This window comes from Gymnoscopelus braueri (genome assembly GCF_963280865.1).
Source record: "Gymnoscopelus braueri genome assembly, chromosome: 1".
In the NCBI taxonomy this organism is placed as follows: domain Eukaryota; kingdom Metazoa; phylum Chordata; class Actinopteri; order Myctophiformes; family Myctophidae; genus Gymnoscopelus; species Gymnoscopelus braueri.
This window is the reverse complement of record NC_137603.1, coordinates 41828743-41846242: the sequence shown is the minus strand read 5'-3', so window position 1 is coordinate 41846242 and position 17500 is coordinate 41828743. Positions and strand designations below refer to the sequence as shown.

At 48.3% G+C, this 17500-nt stretch overlaps 1 protein-coding gene across 1 annotated transcript in view; it reads right to left on the bottom strand.

The window, feature by feature from the left end:
• ush2a (Usher syndrome 2A (autosomal recessive, mild)) overlaps nt 1–17500 on the bottom strand; it is a gene marked incomplete at both ends in the record, with an annotated part of 324178 nt that overhangs the window by 184368 nt on the left and 122310 nt on the right. Inside the window, 15 exons of the mRNA XM_080433174.1 lie at nt 135–320; nt 2755–2835; nt 5306–5561; nt 5648–6067; nt 6118–6355; nt 6410–6724; nt 6964–7061; nt 8890–9483; nt 10269–10525; nt 12611–12820; nt 13061–13337; nt 13816–13946; nt 14415–14603; nt 16541–16642; nt 17133–17259. Of these exons, the coding sequence (XP_080289300.1) occupies nt 135–320; nt 2755–2835; nt 5306–5561; nt 5648–6067; nt 6118–6355; nt 6410–6724; nt 6964–7061; nt 8890–9483; nt 10269–10525; nt 12611–12820; nt 13061–13337; nt 13816–13946; nt 14415–14603; nt 16541–16642; nt 17133–17259 (3481 nt within the window). The remainder of the gene's footprint in view (nt 1–134; nt 321–2754; nt 2836–5305; nt 5562–5647; nt 6068–6117; nt 6356–6409; nt 6725–6963; nt 7062–8889; nt 9484–10268; nt 10526–12610; nt 12821–13060; nt 13338–13815; nt 13947–14414; nt 14604–16540; nt 16643–17132; nt 17260–17500) is intronic.

Sequence of the window (17500 nt, the reverse complement as noted above, 5' to 3'; positions counted from 1 at the left end):
ATTTGAGTGCAGGGAGATGAGTGGAAGTACTTTGTGTAATGCTCACAACTTCCTAACCAACACCCAAACAGAGCACACAACTCTGTGTGTGTGTGTGTGTGTGTGTGTGTGTGTGTGTGTGTGTGTGTGTGTACCTGTGTAGCTGCCATTGTTCAGGTATGTAGCTTTAACAGGTGTAGTCCCTCCATCTCTGTTGTATGCCCTCAGCTCATACCTGTCAATCACTCCTCTGATGTCACCAGTGGGCGGTGCCCAGCTCACCTGGGCACTGAAGCCACTCCCCCTCAGCACAATGCTGGGAGTAGGGATGGAGCTGGGTACTGAAGGAAGAAATAAAGGAAAGGAGGACCGAAAGAAAGAAAGAAAGAAAGAAAGACAAAAAGAAAGACAAAAAGAAAGACAAAAAGAAAGGGGAAAATAGGAGAGAAGCAGGAAGACAGGAGTCAAAAAGGAAATACAGGGGGGGAAGCAGGAATGTAGATGAACAGAATCAAAGGAGAGGTGGAGAGGTAGAGCGTGTTGGAGGATAAAGATGTGTGTTTTAATAGGGACAGTAAATCATACAGGACCATTAGCATAAATACTATTTATGAGCGTAGTAACTTTTTCAGCACTGATTTAATACAGACAACCATTCATTCTGGGCTGTATTTCACTCTAATCACACCTCTCTCTCTCTCTCTCTCTCTCTCTCTCTCTCTCTCTCTCTCTCTCTCTCTCTCTCTCTCTCTCTCTCTCTCTCCTCCCTCCATACTTCAGGCAGCTCCATTTATTTCCCTTCCTCCTTCTCTGTCTCACACCTTCACTCCTTTAGACCACCTGCTCTCTCTCTCCCAATCCTGTCTGTCTGTCTGTCTGTCTGTCTGTCTGTCTGTCTGTCTGTCTGTCTGTCTGTCTGTCTCACACACACACACACACACACACACACACACACACACACACACACACACACACACACACACACACACACACACACACACACACACACACACACACACACACACACACACACACACACACACTCTCACTATCCACTCTACTCTCTCTCCCCCTCCTCCTCTCTCTCTCTCTCTCTCTGTCTCTCTCTCTCTCTCTCTCTCTTTGTCTCTCTGTCTCTTTCTGTAGCAGGATGTTATATTAAGACATTTCACTGTATGTTTCAGTACTAAAGAGCAGCTTTATGTTCCACCAGGGACCAGACGGCCGCTGTGGGTCAAAACCCTTTTAGTGGAACACCCTCCTCCCCATCACACACACACACACACACACACACACACACACACACACACACACACACACACACACACACACACACACACACACACACACACACACACACACACACACACACACACACACGCACACACACACACACACACACACACACACACACACACACACACTTCAGACAGCTGATCAATGTCTCATCCCGTCAGACACGTGGACCAACACAGCCTGGGGAACACTTCATAATACTAGAACACTTCTACCCCCCCCCCCCTCCCCCCATTTCAGGCTAACATTTTTCCCCCTCGCTCCTTCTCTCTGTCTCACACAATCACTCTTTCCGACCACCTCCTCTGAGATACAGCCTTCATATAATACTAGAGCACAGCCGGTAAAAAACGTTATATAATACTAGAACACAAACTGAAGTACACTTCATATAATGTTGATTGTACATATACAATGCATACAGTACACGCACACATTACTTGTCATAGATTTATTTATATAATATATTATGTAACTATACCTATACACCTGTATGCATACGGGTGGATCCATTTTCCTGTCTGTACATCAATAAATACTATATGTCCATTTTACCGGTGATAAATTAGATTACACATGATATTTATTTCTGTCCCGTCAGTCCAAGTGCAGATGGCCAGGTCAGTCCCTAATATCCTGCTTTTATTAGTGGTAGAAAGCACACGTTACCTACGCCTCTGTTTGTAACAACTGATGCACCGTGCACACCTGACCAGCTCACATGCAGAGGTCTAAGTCAGACTGTATTTTATTTATACTATAAACAAAACTCTCACAAAGCGATGCGTTGATTAGCGTGTTCAGGTTCCAGTACCCAGCAATGGCCAGGTTATTGTGTGGGTGAACTAGGCTCTCTTTCTCTCCCTCCTTTCCCTTTTCCCTCTCGCTGACAAATATGTCCATATTTGGGCATAATACATTTACACTAAAGTTGTCTGTCAATCTATTTAACTATCTTTCTTTCTATCTATCTATATTGGAACACAGCCCGTAGAACACACACACACACACACACACACACACACACACACACACACACACACACACACACACACACACACACACACACACACACACTACTGTATGTTAATACCAAAGGCTTGGGAACACTGATGTACTTACAGACCTTATCAATCTCTCTACTATTATGGTGTCAGATTGAGATTAGATAGAAGAATACAATCATACTGTATCAGATTACACAAGCTTTGTACAGTATACACACACACACACACACACACACACACACACACACACACACACACACACACACACACACACACACACACACACACACGCACACACGCACACACACACACACACTCTCTCTTCCAAAGCCCCTTCTTCTGGTGTGTTGTGTTAGGGCAAAACATTGTGTGTGTGTGTGTGTGTGTGTGTGTGTGTGTGTGTGTGTGTGTGTGTGTGTGTGTGTGTGTGTGTGTGTGTGTGTGTGTGTGTGTGTGTGCATGCGTGCATTACCTGTGCCTGGACTGCGTCCTCTCTCCCAGGGTCCTGCTGCCCAGCCTCCTACCCCAGATGCCACTACCCTGTACAGATACTCTGCACAAAGGAAACATAATTACAAGACCTTCATTAACAAATCATTACAACACTATTATTATTATTATTTGGTTTCAAATTGACAACAATAGCAACAGTGAACGTTACAAAATATGAACTGTCCTGGATAAGACACACCTCTCCCAAAGTTCTCCCTGAATATAGGATCAATACAGGGACACCTGCGAATGCTCAAAAATTGGCTCCTGATTTGGGTATTTAAGAACGGACCAATCCACTAAAGGAATTAATACAGTACTACAACATCAAATAAAGAAAGAAAAGTCGGTCACTTGTTACTGTATTTAGCTAGCTATAATGTCTAGTAGTTATTAATATGGTGAGACAAAATAAATAATAACTTGACAATTACACTCTACAGAGCGCAGGCCACTGCCACCGGGCTGCCTACCCAGGGCCCGCAAACTTTGGAGGGCAGTTACAGTATAGACAATTGGAATTGTAGAATATGAAGAATCTGACATACACCTTCATCACATGAAAACGCGAAATGGCGAAAATCTAGTCTGGCACAAATGGCCTATATGGGGAGTTGCATCATGATCCAAAGAATCGGTTATAGCGCCACCATGAGGTCGGAGGGGCAGAGGTTCTTCTTTGGCCTACTGGGAGTGTGCGTGCAAAGTTTCACACCGATAGGTCCAACGGTGCCGGAGATTAGCTCCTCACAAACACACTGAATGACACACTGACGGACGGACGGAGAGGGACAAGGCCTGGCGGAGGCAAAGGAAAACTTAATTGGAGAAATTATTTTGTGGGCTTCTCTCTCCCACCGACCATTTCCATTGGTAGCTAGCGTTAGACTCTACTGGTTGCTAATAGGTAATATATATATATATGTATTTAGCCTAATGTATTTAGCCTAATGCTAACCACAGGTTAATATTAACACATCACCCGCCAAGGTATTAAACATCGTTTGTTATCCCCTTGCCAGCGTAATTACTTCATCCGATGATATTTGAAACGCTGTGTTCCAAAAAAACAAAAAAGGCGGAGGGAAGGGGTTGGCGGAGGGATCTGTGTATTCAGACGAACCACAACATTCCAACCGCGATCCGCCATTTAGGGGCTGGGGCCCGCTGAAAACAGTGGTTTTCAATGCAAAAAAACAGTGTTACAGCTGTTTTTCTGAAAATCCCATCGCCAGGGCGAGTGGAAGTGACGTTTTTTGGAATGATCAATGATGTCACATCCACATACTTCTTCTCTGATTAACGATGGATCATCCCAGAGCTCTGTTACGGTGCCTAAAACTAGAGGTTACGTATGTAACCCCAGTTTCTTTACCTTCGGAGTGATATACTCACTACGGGATAACATCGCCCCCTGGCTATGCACAGAGCACTACACACATTGACTCCCGCGACAATTCTGATTGGATAGGGTCAAGTTACGCGATCCGGCAGTCCGGAAGAGGTATAAAACCCCTCGTGTAACTATACCACGCCCTCTTAACACATTCCATGCCAGAGTTTTATATCATAATGTACTCACCAGTGCCAGCGATTTATTGATGTTTTTTTGTTTTTTTCACGTCGCCACAGACATCGCTAAATCCGTCAAAATCGCGCGTTCAACTGTTTGTAAACACACAGGGGATCTGTGTGAAACGGCCAGCGAAAACCGTTTCGATCTGCGATCCGCCATCTTGAAGCTACAGCGGTTTCATCTAAACAGCGATCAGCGCTGAGAAAAACAACAACCGAGAAAATGGACATTTCGTTTCCGCTTTAGAGTGGAGGCGAATGGGACCCGGAATTTCCGGATCCCGGATAATTCCGTTTCCGGTGGTGCTACAATGAAATGTGTCGTAGCGAACGAGGCCTACAATGAAATGTGAACCTGTGAGTAAAAAAAATAAAAAATACCACTTCGCGTATATCTACGCGACTGGCACGCTGCGCAATTAAGTACGTTCGCGTAGATATACGCGATTGGTACTCAATGTGTTAACAACCTCCCTCTGCACGCCAAATGCAAACAGAAGGGGTGTTAGGTGAGTATATCACTCCGAAGGTAAAGAAACTGGGGTTACATACGTAACCTCTAGTTGTCTTTTCCCTTCTCCTTGATATACTCACTATGGGACTCATAAACCCCCCTGGGGCACTAAGTCACACGACCCTTACAGACCCGCACGCCCTCGGCCCCAGGCCCCGCCCCACAGGCGAGACCCCGGCCTCACGGGCGCCCCAGCCCTCCGGGCATGGGTGCGGGATAAGTACCAGAAGGAAAGACCCTGACAGACCACCTGGTCTGCCCCATTAAACTAATGGAAAGACACAAGTCTATCCCATACCAAAATGAGGGGAAACAGGGCCTCCTCCCCCGGGACCCATCCCTATGCTGGTCCAGGGGGACCTAAGAGGAAGGAATAACCAGGAGATAAAGCAAGACCCCTAGGCCTGCTCATCCCTCCCCTGGCTAGAGACAGCTGCTACACCTAGGACAGTGTGCGCCATTGACGCCGCCGCCACGCCCAAGCTGTAGAAAGCCGCAAAAGTCGACGGAGACGACCAGTTTGCAGCCGAGCATATTCCTTGCATCGAGACCCCCTTGTAGAGGGCCCAAGATGCAGCCACGCCCCGAGTAGAGTGAGCCCTCAGTCCCACAGGAACTGGAGTGCCACTACTCACGTAGGCCAGCCTGATGGCCTCCACGAACCATCTGGACAGCGTCGGCTTAGCCCCCCTCTTCCTCTGACCAGTCCGGCCAAAAGAGACAAAAAGCTGTGTCGACACACGGCCGGCCACGGTCTTTGGCAGTAGAGCTTCAAAGCTCTTACTGGACAAAAACAGTGCAACCGTCTATCCTCCGCCGAAGCGAAAAGAGGTGGATGGAAAACCACCAGCTCAACTGGGGCCCGGGCCACCATCCCGGTCTTAGATACAACCGCCAAGTTGGGTTTAAGCAGAACCCTCTTGTCGTCGTTCGAGAACCACATGCATCCCGAACTCACTGAGAGCGCCTGCATGTCACTGACCTGTTTAACTGTACACAGGGCCACCAAGAGGACCGACTTGAGACTCACGATCCTCAGATCCGTAGACTCAAACGGCTCGAACGGAGGACGGCAGAGTGCTTCCAGCACCACCGCCAGGTCTAATGCCGGGAACAGAGGCCTATTAACCGGCCTAGCCCGCCTAGCACCGTTCATGAAACGGCGCACCAGCGGATGTTGACCAACCGTCTTGCCATCGAACCCCTCGTGACAAGCGGAAAAAGGCCGTGCACGAAAATGAGGATGCTGCATACCGGGGCCTGGAAAGCCACCACTGACAGTGACTGCTCCAGACACCATGACACAAACATGTTCCACCTGACGTCATACGCCAACCTCGTGGAAACGGCCCCTGCACCCTGGAAGGTAGCCACTACACCAGGGGGCAGACCATGCGAACTCAAAATCGCCCCTTTCACGGGCCAGACCCACAGGTCCAGGTCCTGAGGGCGCCGGTGGAAAACATTGTCTCCTCCCTGTCTCAGCAGGTCTCTGAACAGGGGGAGGGGCCACGGCTCGTTGAAGAGGAGAGGAGCTATCTCCGACCTCCACACGCCCCACGCCGGGGCCACCAGTAAAACCGATAGACCCTGGAGCCTGACCCTCTCCAGTGTTGGGGGGATCAGCTTCAGTGGCGGGAAAGCATACAGTAGAACGTCCGGCCAACTGTGTGCCAGGGCGTCCAAGTCCAAAGAGAGAGGTCCCCGTCCCTCATCGAGAAGAACCGAGAGCACTTCGCGTTCTTTCCGGATGCAAACAAATCGACCTGAGGCCGGCCGAACCTGGCCCAAATCAGGTCTGCCACCCATGGGTTGAGGGACCACTCCCCCGTAACGAACCCCGCCCCGGAGTTCAGGAGGTCTGGTACATGAAACGCTCGTATTGACGCACCCAAGCGTCAGATCGCGTGCTAGTCTGTCCAACAATAGGGAGGCCAAGCCCCCCTGATTGTTGACATAACACATAGTCGTGGTGTTGTCTGTTCTGATCGATACATGGCAACCCATGATACAAGCCTCGAAGTGCTCAAGAGCGAGGTGTATAGCTGAAGCCGTGAGCGCTGCTTGCATGCACAGCCCGTATGTGATTTGTTGTCTCACGCGAGAAAACCACAGGCCGAAAAGCTGTCTATCCCGTCCCGGGACAGACGCGCCGTGAGCGTGGTCAAATCCAGCGAGATCCCCCTGACGGTGGTCCGCTGAGACGGGACCAAAACGCTCTTAATAGACGTTGAAGGTGAAAACCCAGCGATGTCAGCTTCAGTGGCGGGACAGCATACAGTAGAACGTCCGGCCAACTGTGTGCCAGGGCGTCCAAGTCCAAAGAGAGAGGTCCCCGTCCCTCATCGAGAAGAACCCATGATAGTGGGGGAAAACGGCCACGTCCGCGTGCCGCGCCACCTCCGACTGCGGTGGATAGAGTGGATGTGGAAGTAAGTAACCCTTGAGTTAGTACTGGTCCACCAAACCCCTTGATGCACCGTCCACTTTGTCGTGACCCTTCACATTTTGAGAGGGTCATACGCCCCCCCCCCCTTCTTTTCCATCAGAAAGTATTTGGAATAGAAACCCAGTCGGTTCTGATTCGTAGATAGTTCTCTGACAGCGCCCTTGCTCAGGAGAGAGAGAACCTCCACTCCCAGAGACATGGCTGCATTACCTTCCGCATGAGATAAACCACACTTTGTCTGACATAGGGGGTTATGCATAAAGGCACTTGGGAAATACACCAGCACAAACCCAGTGTGTTGCTGTTGTCCAGGGGAGCTGAGCCGTACAACCACAGTGTGTTACTGCTGTACTGAGCTAGTTGTTACCAGTACAAACGCAGTGTAACACTGATGTATCGGGATTGGCTCCGCGGTGTTGCATTAGCAGGGCTGGCTAGGTGCTGCACTAAAACTACTTGTTGAAAGTGAGGCTAGTTAGCCGCTGAGTGAAACAACAGTAGCCTGACTGGGGGCTATGCTAGCATAGCAGCTATCACGGCTAACTCACCACGAGCGTAGAAACGTTGATGTCTGTTTCCAAGGGAGCCGGTGATGTCGTCACGAGATCCAGCGGGCCCCGTCGTGCGGCGCCCGTTAGAGACCGTGGAAAGGGTAGCGGTGGTAGTTGGCCACCGTGGTGTTGTTTTAGCGGGGCTGGCAAGGTGCTGCACTAAAACTACGCTGTGTTGTTGTTAGTGAGGCTAGTTAGCCGCTAAGAGAAACAACAGTAGCCTGACTGGAGGCTATGCTAATATAGCAGCTATCATAGCTACTCAAGGCCAACTCACCACGAGCGAGGAAACGATGTTGCCGTTTCCAAGGGAACCGGTGATGTCGTCACGTGATCCAGCGGGCCCGCACGTGCGACGCCCGTTAGAGACCGTGGAAGGATAGCGGTGGTAGATGGCCACCGCGGTGTTGCTCTAGCTGGGCTGGCTAGGTGCTGCACTAAAACAATGCTGTGTTGTTGTTAGTGAGGCTAGTTATCCGCTAAGAGAAACCACAGTAGTCTAACTGGAGGCTATGCTACCATAGCAGCCATCATAGCTAGTCAAGGCCAACTCTAGCCTGGTAAACCCCCCTCCCTCCGGAAATCTCATTTGCATTTGGTTTCAGGAAGGAGGGTCTGGGATTGCTCACAGAGTAAAGCTGCCCGAACTGCTGCGCATTCGAACCAATCAGCGGCTGCTAGGGGCGGGATCATCCAATCACCTGCCTAGTAGCTTGAAAAAATGAAACTCCGTCTGTCATCGATTCTGCGACCGGAGTCTCAGATGCAAGTACGCTGTGAAACAAAATGTGTGTCGCAAGCTTCTTCCATTTGACGGAGTGAGGTAAGGCCAACTCACCACAAGCAAAGAAACGTTGATGTCCGTTTCCATGGGAACCGATGACGTCGTCACATGATCCATAGGGCCCATATGCTTAGCGTGGCGCCCGCAGGAGACAGTGAAAGAACAAAAGCCTGGTCGGGAGAGTCGGAAAGGTCACGTGACCGGTACACGAAAACATTCCACGACGTCAACATCCGGTTTGCCCAGCTGGGTTCGTGGGGGTGGTGGGGGCCGCTGACTTCACCGTTTCCATGGGAACCGGTGACGCCGTTCGTGAGCGTGGGGAAGTCACGTGACCGAGTACGGAAGCCTTCCGCGATGTCAACATCCGCCCTCCAGCTCCGCCTGTTAGCGCCAGCTGGGTTCGTGGGGGTGGTGGGGGCTACTGACGTCATCAGCTCCGCGGAGCACGTGCCCGTTCCCATAGGAACCGGTGACGCCGTTGCTCTGATTGACGGGGCCGTACGTGAGACGTCCGCTCGGGACAGCAGAGGTAGCGATGGACCGTTCGTTAGACATGTGGAAGTCACGTGACCCATCACGGAAACCTTCCGCGATGTCAACATCCGCCCTGCCTTGCCCTGCCTTGGTCGCCGCCATCTTGTCCCGGTCTGTCCGTCGTGCTGAGAGTGACGTTTTGCCGCCCTCCAGTACTCAAACGGTTGTAAATACGCCGGGCCTCCCAACCCGCCATCTTGGAAGGACTGTGGAAGACCCGAGCGGCCATTTTGAGTTCCCCCCGTCCTACAGTGGCGCTTGGGCGCCCCCTGCTGGATGGGGAAAAAACTGCCGTGACCCTGTTAAAGTTTTACGTTTAAAGGGGACACTTGCTTTATTCCCTGTAATTGACATATTTGAGACATTTGATTCAAAGTAATTGGTTGTACTACCTGCATTTGATTCAATTTGTTCATTGTATGCACAGGGTTTGTCCCAGCAGTGTTCGGAATGTCGCCAATAGGACATTTTCGAGTACTGTGGGCTCATAGAAGTGGGGTGACGCCATCGGGACCCCCCTTTAGGGGGCCGAGCCGTATAGCTCCCTGACAGGTGAAATAGTGTTCACTTTGGGCCTATAGAGGAAAACCATCGATGCAGGGAGACCACCTTGGGACTCGCCATGCACCGAGGCCTCCTGACCGGGCTGGGTAATGTGCTTATAGTAAAAACATTGATGCTAGGAGACCACCTTGGGACTCGCCATGCACAGAGGCCTCCTGACCGGGCTGGGTAATGTGCTTATGTATGTTGACGCATCTTTAATGGAACAAAAGGAAGCACAGAAACAGTGAAGACATCATGAACAGTTTTAGCATACACTTATGAAAACTCAACCTGTGTGTCAAGGCGCCCGATGAAACCTGTTAGCGTTTTTTCTTCTCATCCTGGAGTCCCTGGATGCTGCTGAGAAGGCTAACAAGCCGGTGATGTGCTAGTGAGCCAGGTTAAGCTAGAAAACACCACTAAGGACTGTTGCTTAGTGAGGCTAGCTAAGCGGTAAGCCAACAAAAACACTGCCTGACTGGGGCGACGTTAAAACTAGCACTGCAGCAGCTAACGTGGCTAGTCAGGCCTAACTCACCCACGAGCAATAAACGTTGATTAGATGGGGCCTGTGCCGCCACTCGCAGCCGAAGGGCCCGAGGAAGTGGGGCGGGAGGGCTGCCACGGAGCATAGCACGCCCGCTAGCCATCCGAGCGCCGCGGTCCGGGTGTGTCTCGAACAGGGCCGCTTGGTCGGCGACAGAGAGAGAGCCTGAGGCGCTACTGCTGCCGGCAGGCCCATGGCCTGGGGCCGCTCGTCCTCGAACGGGGCCGCAAGCCCCGTGGTGAGGGGAGCTCTGGGGGTGACTCCGCGCCGTCCTCAGCTAGCACCGCTGCTCCTCGGGCGACGCCTTAAGGTGGGCCCATGGCCCCTCGGCTTCCGTCCTCTAGCGGGGCTCTAGGCCCCGCGGCAAGGGGAGCGCCGCTGTGTCCACCGCTGGTAGTGGCTGCGAGGGTCCTGGCCCTCGCGAGCCGGCCTTCGAGGTGGAAAACCGTGTAAGCGGTGCTATCTGGCGACGAAAGCGTGGTTCACCCCTAAGCATGATAAACAGATGCGGTGGGGGTCGTCTGCGGCGATGAGGAGAAAGCAGTCCTCCAGGCCGCACTGCTTCGGTGCCTCCATCACGTGGCTGACAACAAAGAGCTAACTAGCCTAGCGTAGCCTAGCTCGGTTGCCTAGCCTAGCTTGTGTAGGAGCTTAGCCTTTAGCTGCTGACTACGTTAGCTTTCAGGCTAGATAGAGCCACGGAGGAAAACAGGGAGGATAGGAAAGAAAGAAATAAGCCGCGGGAGCGTGCTTAACAGAAAGATTGAACGAAACTCCCGTGGGGGACACAAGTGACCCTGCTATGGGTTAAAGCTGGTTTTCGTGTAGATTTTCCTCCGGTAGTGTGTTCTTGTGCGTGCGCATTCGCGTAGCAGAGTGAAGTAAGAGGGCGTGGCCGTGGTATAGTTACACGAGGGGTTTTATACCTCTTCGGGACTGCCGGATCGCGTAAAATGACCCTATCCAATCAGAATTGTCGCGGGAGTCAATGAGTGTAGTGCTCTGTGCAACGCCAGGGGGCGATGTTATCCCATAGTGAGTATATCAAGGAGAAGGGAAAAGACAACGAAAACGACTTTATGCGTGTTGGCGGGCAAGTGCGCTTTTTAACACATTGAATGCCAGTCGCGTAGATCTACGCGAACCTATTTAAAGCCGCAGCGTGCCAGTCGCGTAGATCTACGCGAACCGCCGGTTCCCATTGAAATTGCCCCAGGTGCACTTTCCGATTTTTTTTTATCCATTTGCGTTTCCGGTTTCCGGTCGGAAACAGAATTATTCGGGTTCCGGTTTTTTCGATCGTATCCGCTTCCTGTCTGGGATCCTGTTTAAAACTCGTTTTCTTGGTTGTTGTTTTTCTCCTCGCTGATCACTGTTTAGCGTTGATCGGCTGTATCTTCAAGATGGCGGCTCGCATTTGGAAACTGTTTTCGCTGGCCGTTTCTCACGGATCCGCTGTGTGTTTAGAACCAAATGAACGCGCACTTTTAACTTATTTAGCGAGGTCTGTGGCGACATGAAAAAAACAAAAAAACAACAATAAAACGCTGGCACTGGTGAGTACATTATGAGATTAAACTCTGGCATGGAATGTGTTAATAGAAAGACTTAATGCGTGTATGGCAGGAATTGAGTTAACCAACCTACAGCCAACCGGAGGGTTTTAGCTTGTCACGTAGCAACATGAGTGTTTGTACAAAAACATCAGTTAACACCTATGAAGCCCATGTCTGTAATGCATTATACACATACTTGTGGATCAAATTAACGGACAGACCCTATAATGAATGCCTCGCAATGGAGAGTAGGCTCTCACTCGTCACCCCAAACCCTCAAAATATTTTCTCGATGGATCTGCATGGATCACGCATGGCCTATTTCAGATTCTAAACTGCAAATGTCGTATGCCTTTATGGCCTACTGGCAGTGTGCACAAGAAATGTGGTGCTGATCGGTCCAGTGGTTTGCGAGATTAGTTCCAGACACACAGACAGACAGAGAGATACACAGACCCTTCTGGACAGCTAGAATCCTGCAGGGATTCTAGCCATAAAAATAAGTTAATCTGCCGGGGAAAAGATATTACCAGAGTTTCCCTGTAATACTATTCATTTAGGGCCAGAACACAGCAAAGATTAACTACAGCAAACACAACACAAGCGAACGAGTCTGGTGTGCAATTTATCGTGGGTAATGTATTACCCATCCCTTTGTAGTTAGGTGAAAATGTACTTTGTTGTGCACTTTGTGTAGAAGGCACACCATAGAAACCAAAATATATGTAAAAAATAAGGAAAAGTGAAATGTTATATTATGTCCACTTTAATCCTTACCAGTAAAAGGCTGTAGATTAGCATCTCTGGCGTTTGTCTGTCTACCAGTGTACACCAACACTGAATCATTTCCACGGCATTGGTAGCGACTCTCGCTGGGTGAACAACCATCCAGGTTGACTCTGAGTGCTCGACGGAACGCAGCGGAGAGGTCAACAGATACATAAACATCACTTCTAATAGTGAGAGCACGTACACAACCTCCAAGTCCTAGGAGGAGAGGTGATAGAGGAGACAATCGTTATATTCCTAAACAAAAACTACTACATTTTGTTCTTTATACAAATGTCAATGTTAAAATGGATTGTAACCGTTAAATGTCTTTAGATTAACTACACCTACTACTAGATCTACAGATTGTGTGTGTGTGTGCGTGCGTGTGTGCGTGCGTGTGTGTGGGTGCGCGCACTTGCATCTGTGTGTGCGTCTGTGTCTATCTGTGTCTCTCACCGTGTCTGTGATGGCCAATCAGCGCAGGATGTACGAGGTCGGATGGAATGCCCCCCAAATACACCGGTGAATCAAATGCCACGCTGCCCTCTCCGCCCAACCCCCTCATCTGTTCTGACCAATCATTGACTGTGGCAGAGATGACTGAGCCCTGCTTGGCCACCGATAGCAGGCTCCAGTCTCCATAGCAGTAGCTAAGCCCCACCCACGTGACGAGGTCAGTCATATGACCTCCCCAGAACACATACACGTATAGTTGACCTCCTTCTAACATCACCTGGAGAACACACACACACACACACACACACACACACACACACACACACACACACACACACACACACACACACACACACACACACACACACACACACACACATCCATGTTATTATTTTCTTGACCCCTCTTTTGTCTCAACCCACACTTTGACAAACACTACAGTACTTTACACAGACATGGGTGTATATGGGTGTTCTTTAAGGATAATTTATACTTGTGTAACGGTATCACACATCAAAAATCAGATCTACAAGAATCAGCAGATCTACAAGCTCACATTGTCGCAGTGTGGCACATTGTGAGCTTGTAGATCAGCTATTTTCGGTGCGACACAGCATGCACCCTCAATCCCCAGGCGTTTGCTTTTACAATCCACTATTTCCCTAAAATGCCCTTGCGTTGCCCTGATTAAACATTATGTGAATGTAAAGCACTTTGCATTAAGGCACTATAGAAATGCAGAGCATTTTACTCACCAGTATGTAGTCATCAGAGAGCGTGTTATATGTGAAAAGCATCAGAGCATTGAGCTGATCCGTTCTGAACTCCACAGTAACCTCAAAGTTCTCTCCTCCTCTGAGAACATCACTGTTCAACTCCAGATACCCTGAAACCATCACAACATCTTTACAACACTGTCTATTGGTTATGTGAAACCATGACATCTTTACAACACTATATCTATTGATCATCTGAAACCATGGTGGCGTCTTTGTGGGCAATTCAGATTTTTTTTCAGTGATTCAGCAATTTCTCTCCGCAAAGTTCTATTGCTTCATTTATGCTCAATTGTACAACAGTGTCGTACGCCAGAAATAGCAGATGTACAAGCTCGCAATGCGTCGCATTCACAATGCGTTGTGACCTTGTGCATCGGCTCTTGGTACCGACAAAGTACCAATCGGGCTTAACAGTTTTGTCTCGGTCGCAAATCTTTGGTCAGAATCAATCACCTTTTTCCTGAAAACATATTGTAAACATATAACACTGTCTACTGATAATCTGAAACCAGGACATCGTTTATACTGTCCTAAATGAACAAACATTCACTCAACAAACATCTAAAAATTCCTACCTTGACCCAGGAAATGAACGCCCACGTTTGATTGGGCAGAGCATCCCTCCCAGCTGTCATAGGCCGCCACCCTCTCTGTGGCTGTGGACCAATCCAGAGGTCTCCACTCCTCTGACGGGTTGTCAATCATCTTATATCTCACGTCTCTGAGACAACCGGCAAACCCCCGCAGAACTATTCCAACATCCGCTAGCAAGACAGGTCAGAGGGACAACAGTGTCACTGCTGACCTCCAGACAGTTTAACGGTTTTAATTAAAACCGGGAAAGCATCGGTGTCATTTTAGATTTTAGCTATATAATTTACATAGCAACATTAGAATTTAGAACAGTGGTTCTCAAAGAGGGGTCCTTGGGGGGGTTTCCAGGGGGTCCCCCAGCAAAATGTGTTAATACAGCATCACAATCATTTTAACCCTTTTATCCATCATTTATATGTTGGCTATTCAAAAAATAGCTTATACAAGCTGCTATTTTTGAAAAATATTGAAATTTTGAATAATTTTAACAAAAATCTTCTCTTCTGGGGGTCCCTGCATTTTCAGTTTGAGAACGACTGATTTAGACGGCATTTGTAGAATCGGCTCCAGGTCTTAATGGGTTAACAGGATTGACTTTCATTTTGCTAGTTACTGTATAGTTCTACAGTTGTCACCAATAACAAGCTTGGACTGTATGACTGAACTGTCTGATTATCAAGTATCTGGAAACATGAAAAATGTATGGACCACCACCTTGTTAAGTGGTGTGTTGACTGGGTTGACTAGAGTGTTAACTGGTGAGCAGTGGTGTAAAAAGTACTCAAATGTTTTACTTAAGTAAAAGTATCAATACTGCAATGTAGAAACACTCTGTTACAAGTAAAAGTCCGGTAATCGAAATTTACTTGAGTAAAAGTACAAAAGTATTGGCATCAAAATATACTTAAAGTACCAAAAGTTAAATTATGCAAAAGGTCCCGTTTCACAAGTTATCAGATTAGTCTAAAATGTATGCAAATGTAAACCTGTGATGTGACAATAAAGCTGATTCTGAACTGGTGTGTTGTTGTGTTAACCCATTAAAACCGGGAAAGCATCTGTGTAACCACTTTAACCATTATTTTATACTTTGGCTATTCGAAAATAGCAGATATACAATCTCATAGCGCGTCCCAAGTCGTGACAATTTGTGCAAATCTTTTAATACAGTATTATTTTTTTTTAAAGCGAAAATGTTTAACTCAAATCTTGCCTCTGGGGTCCCTGGAACAAAATATTTTGAGATGGGGGTTCGTGGTCAAATATATAATTTTGGAGGTCCTTGACATTAAAAAGCTTGAGAACCACTGATATAGCATACGTTAACCTACGTTTTTTTCAGAAAACTGTAGAATCAGCCTCAGGTCTTAATGGGTTAACGGATGTGATAACTGGTGTGTTGATATGTTAACTGTTGTCAAAGGGTGTGTTGTTGGGTTAATTAACATGTTAAATGGAGTGTTGATGTGTCAACGAATGTGTTAACTGTTGTGTTGATGAATTACATGGGGTGTTAATGGGTGTGTTGTTGAGTCGACTAGTGTGTTGATGTATTAGCTGGTGTGTCAACGGGTGTGCTGTTGAGTTGATGAATATTGTCGCTGCAGGGCAGAAACCTCGCATCTCCGTAATTCAACTTTTAATGTTTTTTCGTCCCTTAATGCCCAACTTTGTCAAACAAGGGTGTCAAGCTAAAGTAGTGGATCTGCTATTTTCAGTATTTCAGAAAAAATTGTTCCATTTCCTGAAAAGTAACAGGTTTTTGACATGCAAGGTTTCCACCCGATAGCGATGATATGTTAACTGTGGTGTTGATGTGTCAACGGATGTGTTAAGTGGTGTGTTGATATATTAACTGGTGTGTTAATGGATGTCGTGTTGTGTATGATGTTGGTGTGTTAACCACTTGAACCCCATATGGTTGACCGGAGTCCCTAAGGGCTGTATACTTGTGTCTTTTCTGTTTTCTGTTATTGTGGGGAAAGCTTTCTCTGAAAATAGCCCTGGCACGTCACGTTGTGAGCTTGTCGATCTGCCATTTTCTGTGAAGGCTTTCCCCACAATACGGATGCTGGGGTTTACGTGGTTAAACTGAGAATGACCTCACCTGCATCACGTCTGAGCAGAGTGAAATGGTCAGGCAAACCTCCGATAAACACACCCGTGTTCTCTCCAATGATGGAATGACCACTGGACGCCGACGCCTGGCCTGATGGAGAGAGGAGAGAAGACATGGAGAGAGAGAAAGGTAGAGAGAAACAGAGCAGAGAGGAAAGAAAAGGTGGAGGAGATAGAAAGATGAAGGGGGATGGAGGTGGAAAAAACAAGAGAAAGAGGATGGCGAACAGAAGAGAAAAACATTTAAAATAATGAAAAGAGAATAAAAGAAAAGAGAATAAAGGAGAAAAAACTGTAACAATTGTGTATGTGCTGTGTGTGTGTGTGTGTGTGGGTGTGTGTGTAGCCTCATTATCCTCATCAGACAGAGAGTAGTTGGGATTAACCTGGCTAATACCTTCAAACACATACACACACACACACACACACACACACACACACACGCACACACACACACACACACACACACACACACACACACACACACACACACACACACACACACACACACACACACACACACACACACACACACACACACACTCACACACACTGGTCAGTATGAATATCAGTAGAGTTACCTCTGTATTGATCGTCGACAACGATTGTTCCCACGGCCCCTCGCCTCATCGCCAAGATGCTGTGCCACTGTCCATCGTCATAGCGACGGCCTTCGTCACCCTGCACGCCCACAGCCACCACAGAGTCCTACACACACACACACACACACACACACACACACACACACACACACACACACACACACACACACACACACACACACACACACACACACACACACACACACACAGACAAAATAAAAAAATATACAAACATTTGTATTACCATAGTTTGGTTTACAGTAATTGCGAACGCGGAAGGAGGCGCCTCCGCCCAAGTGCAGCTTACTATGAAACCGTGCTCGGGTTGTGTGTGTGTGTGTGTCTCT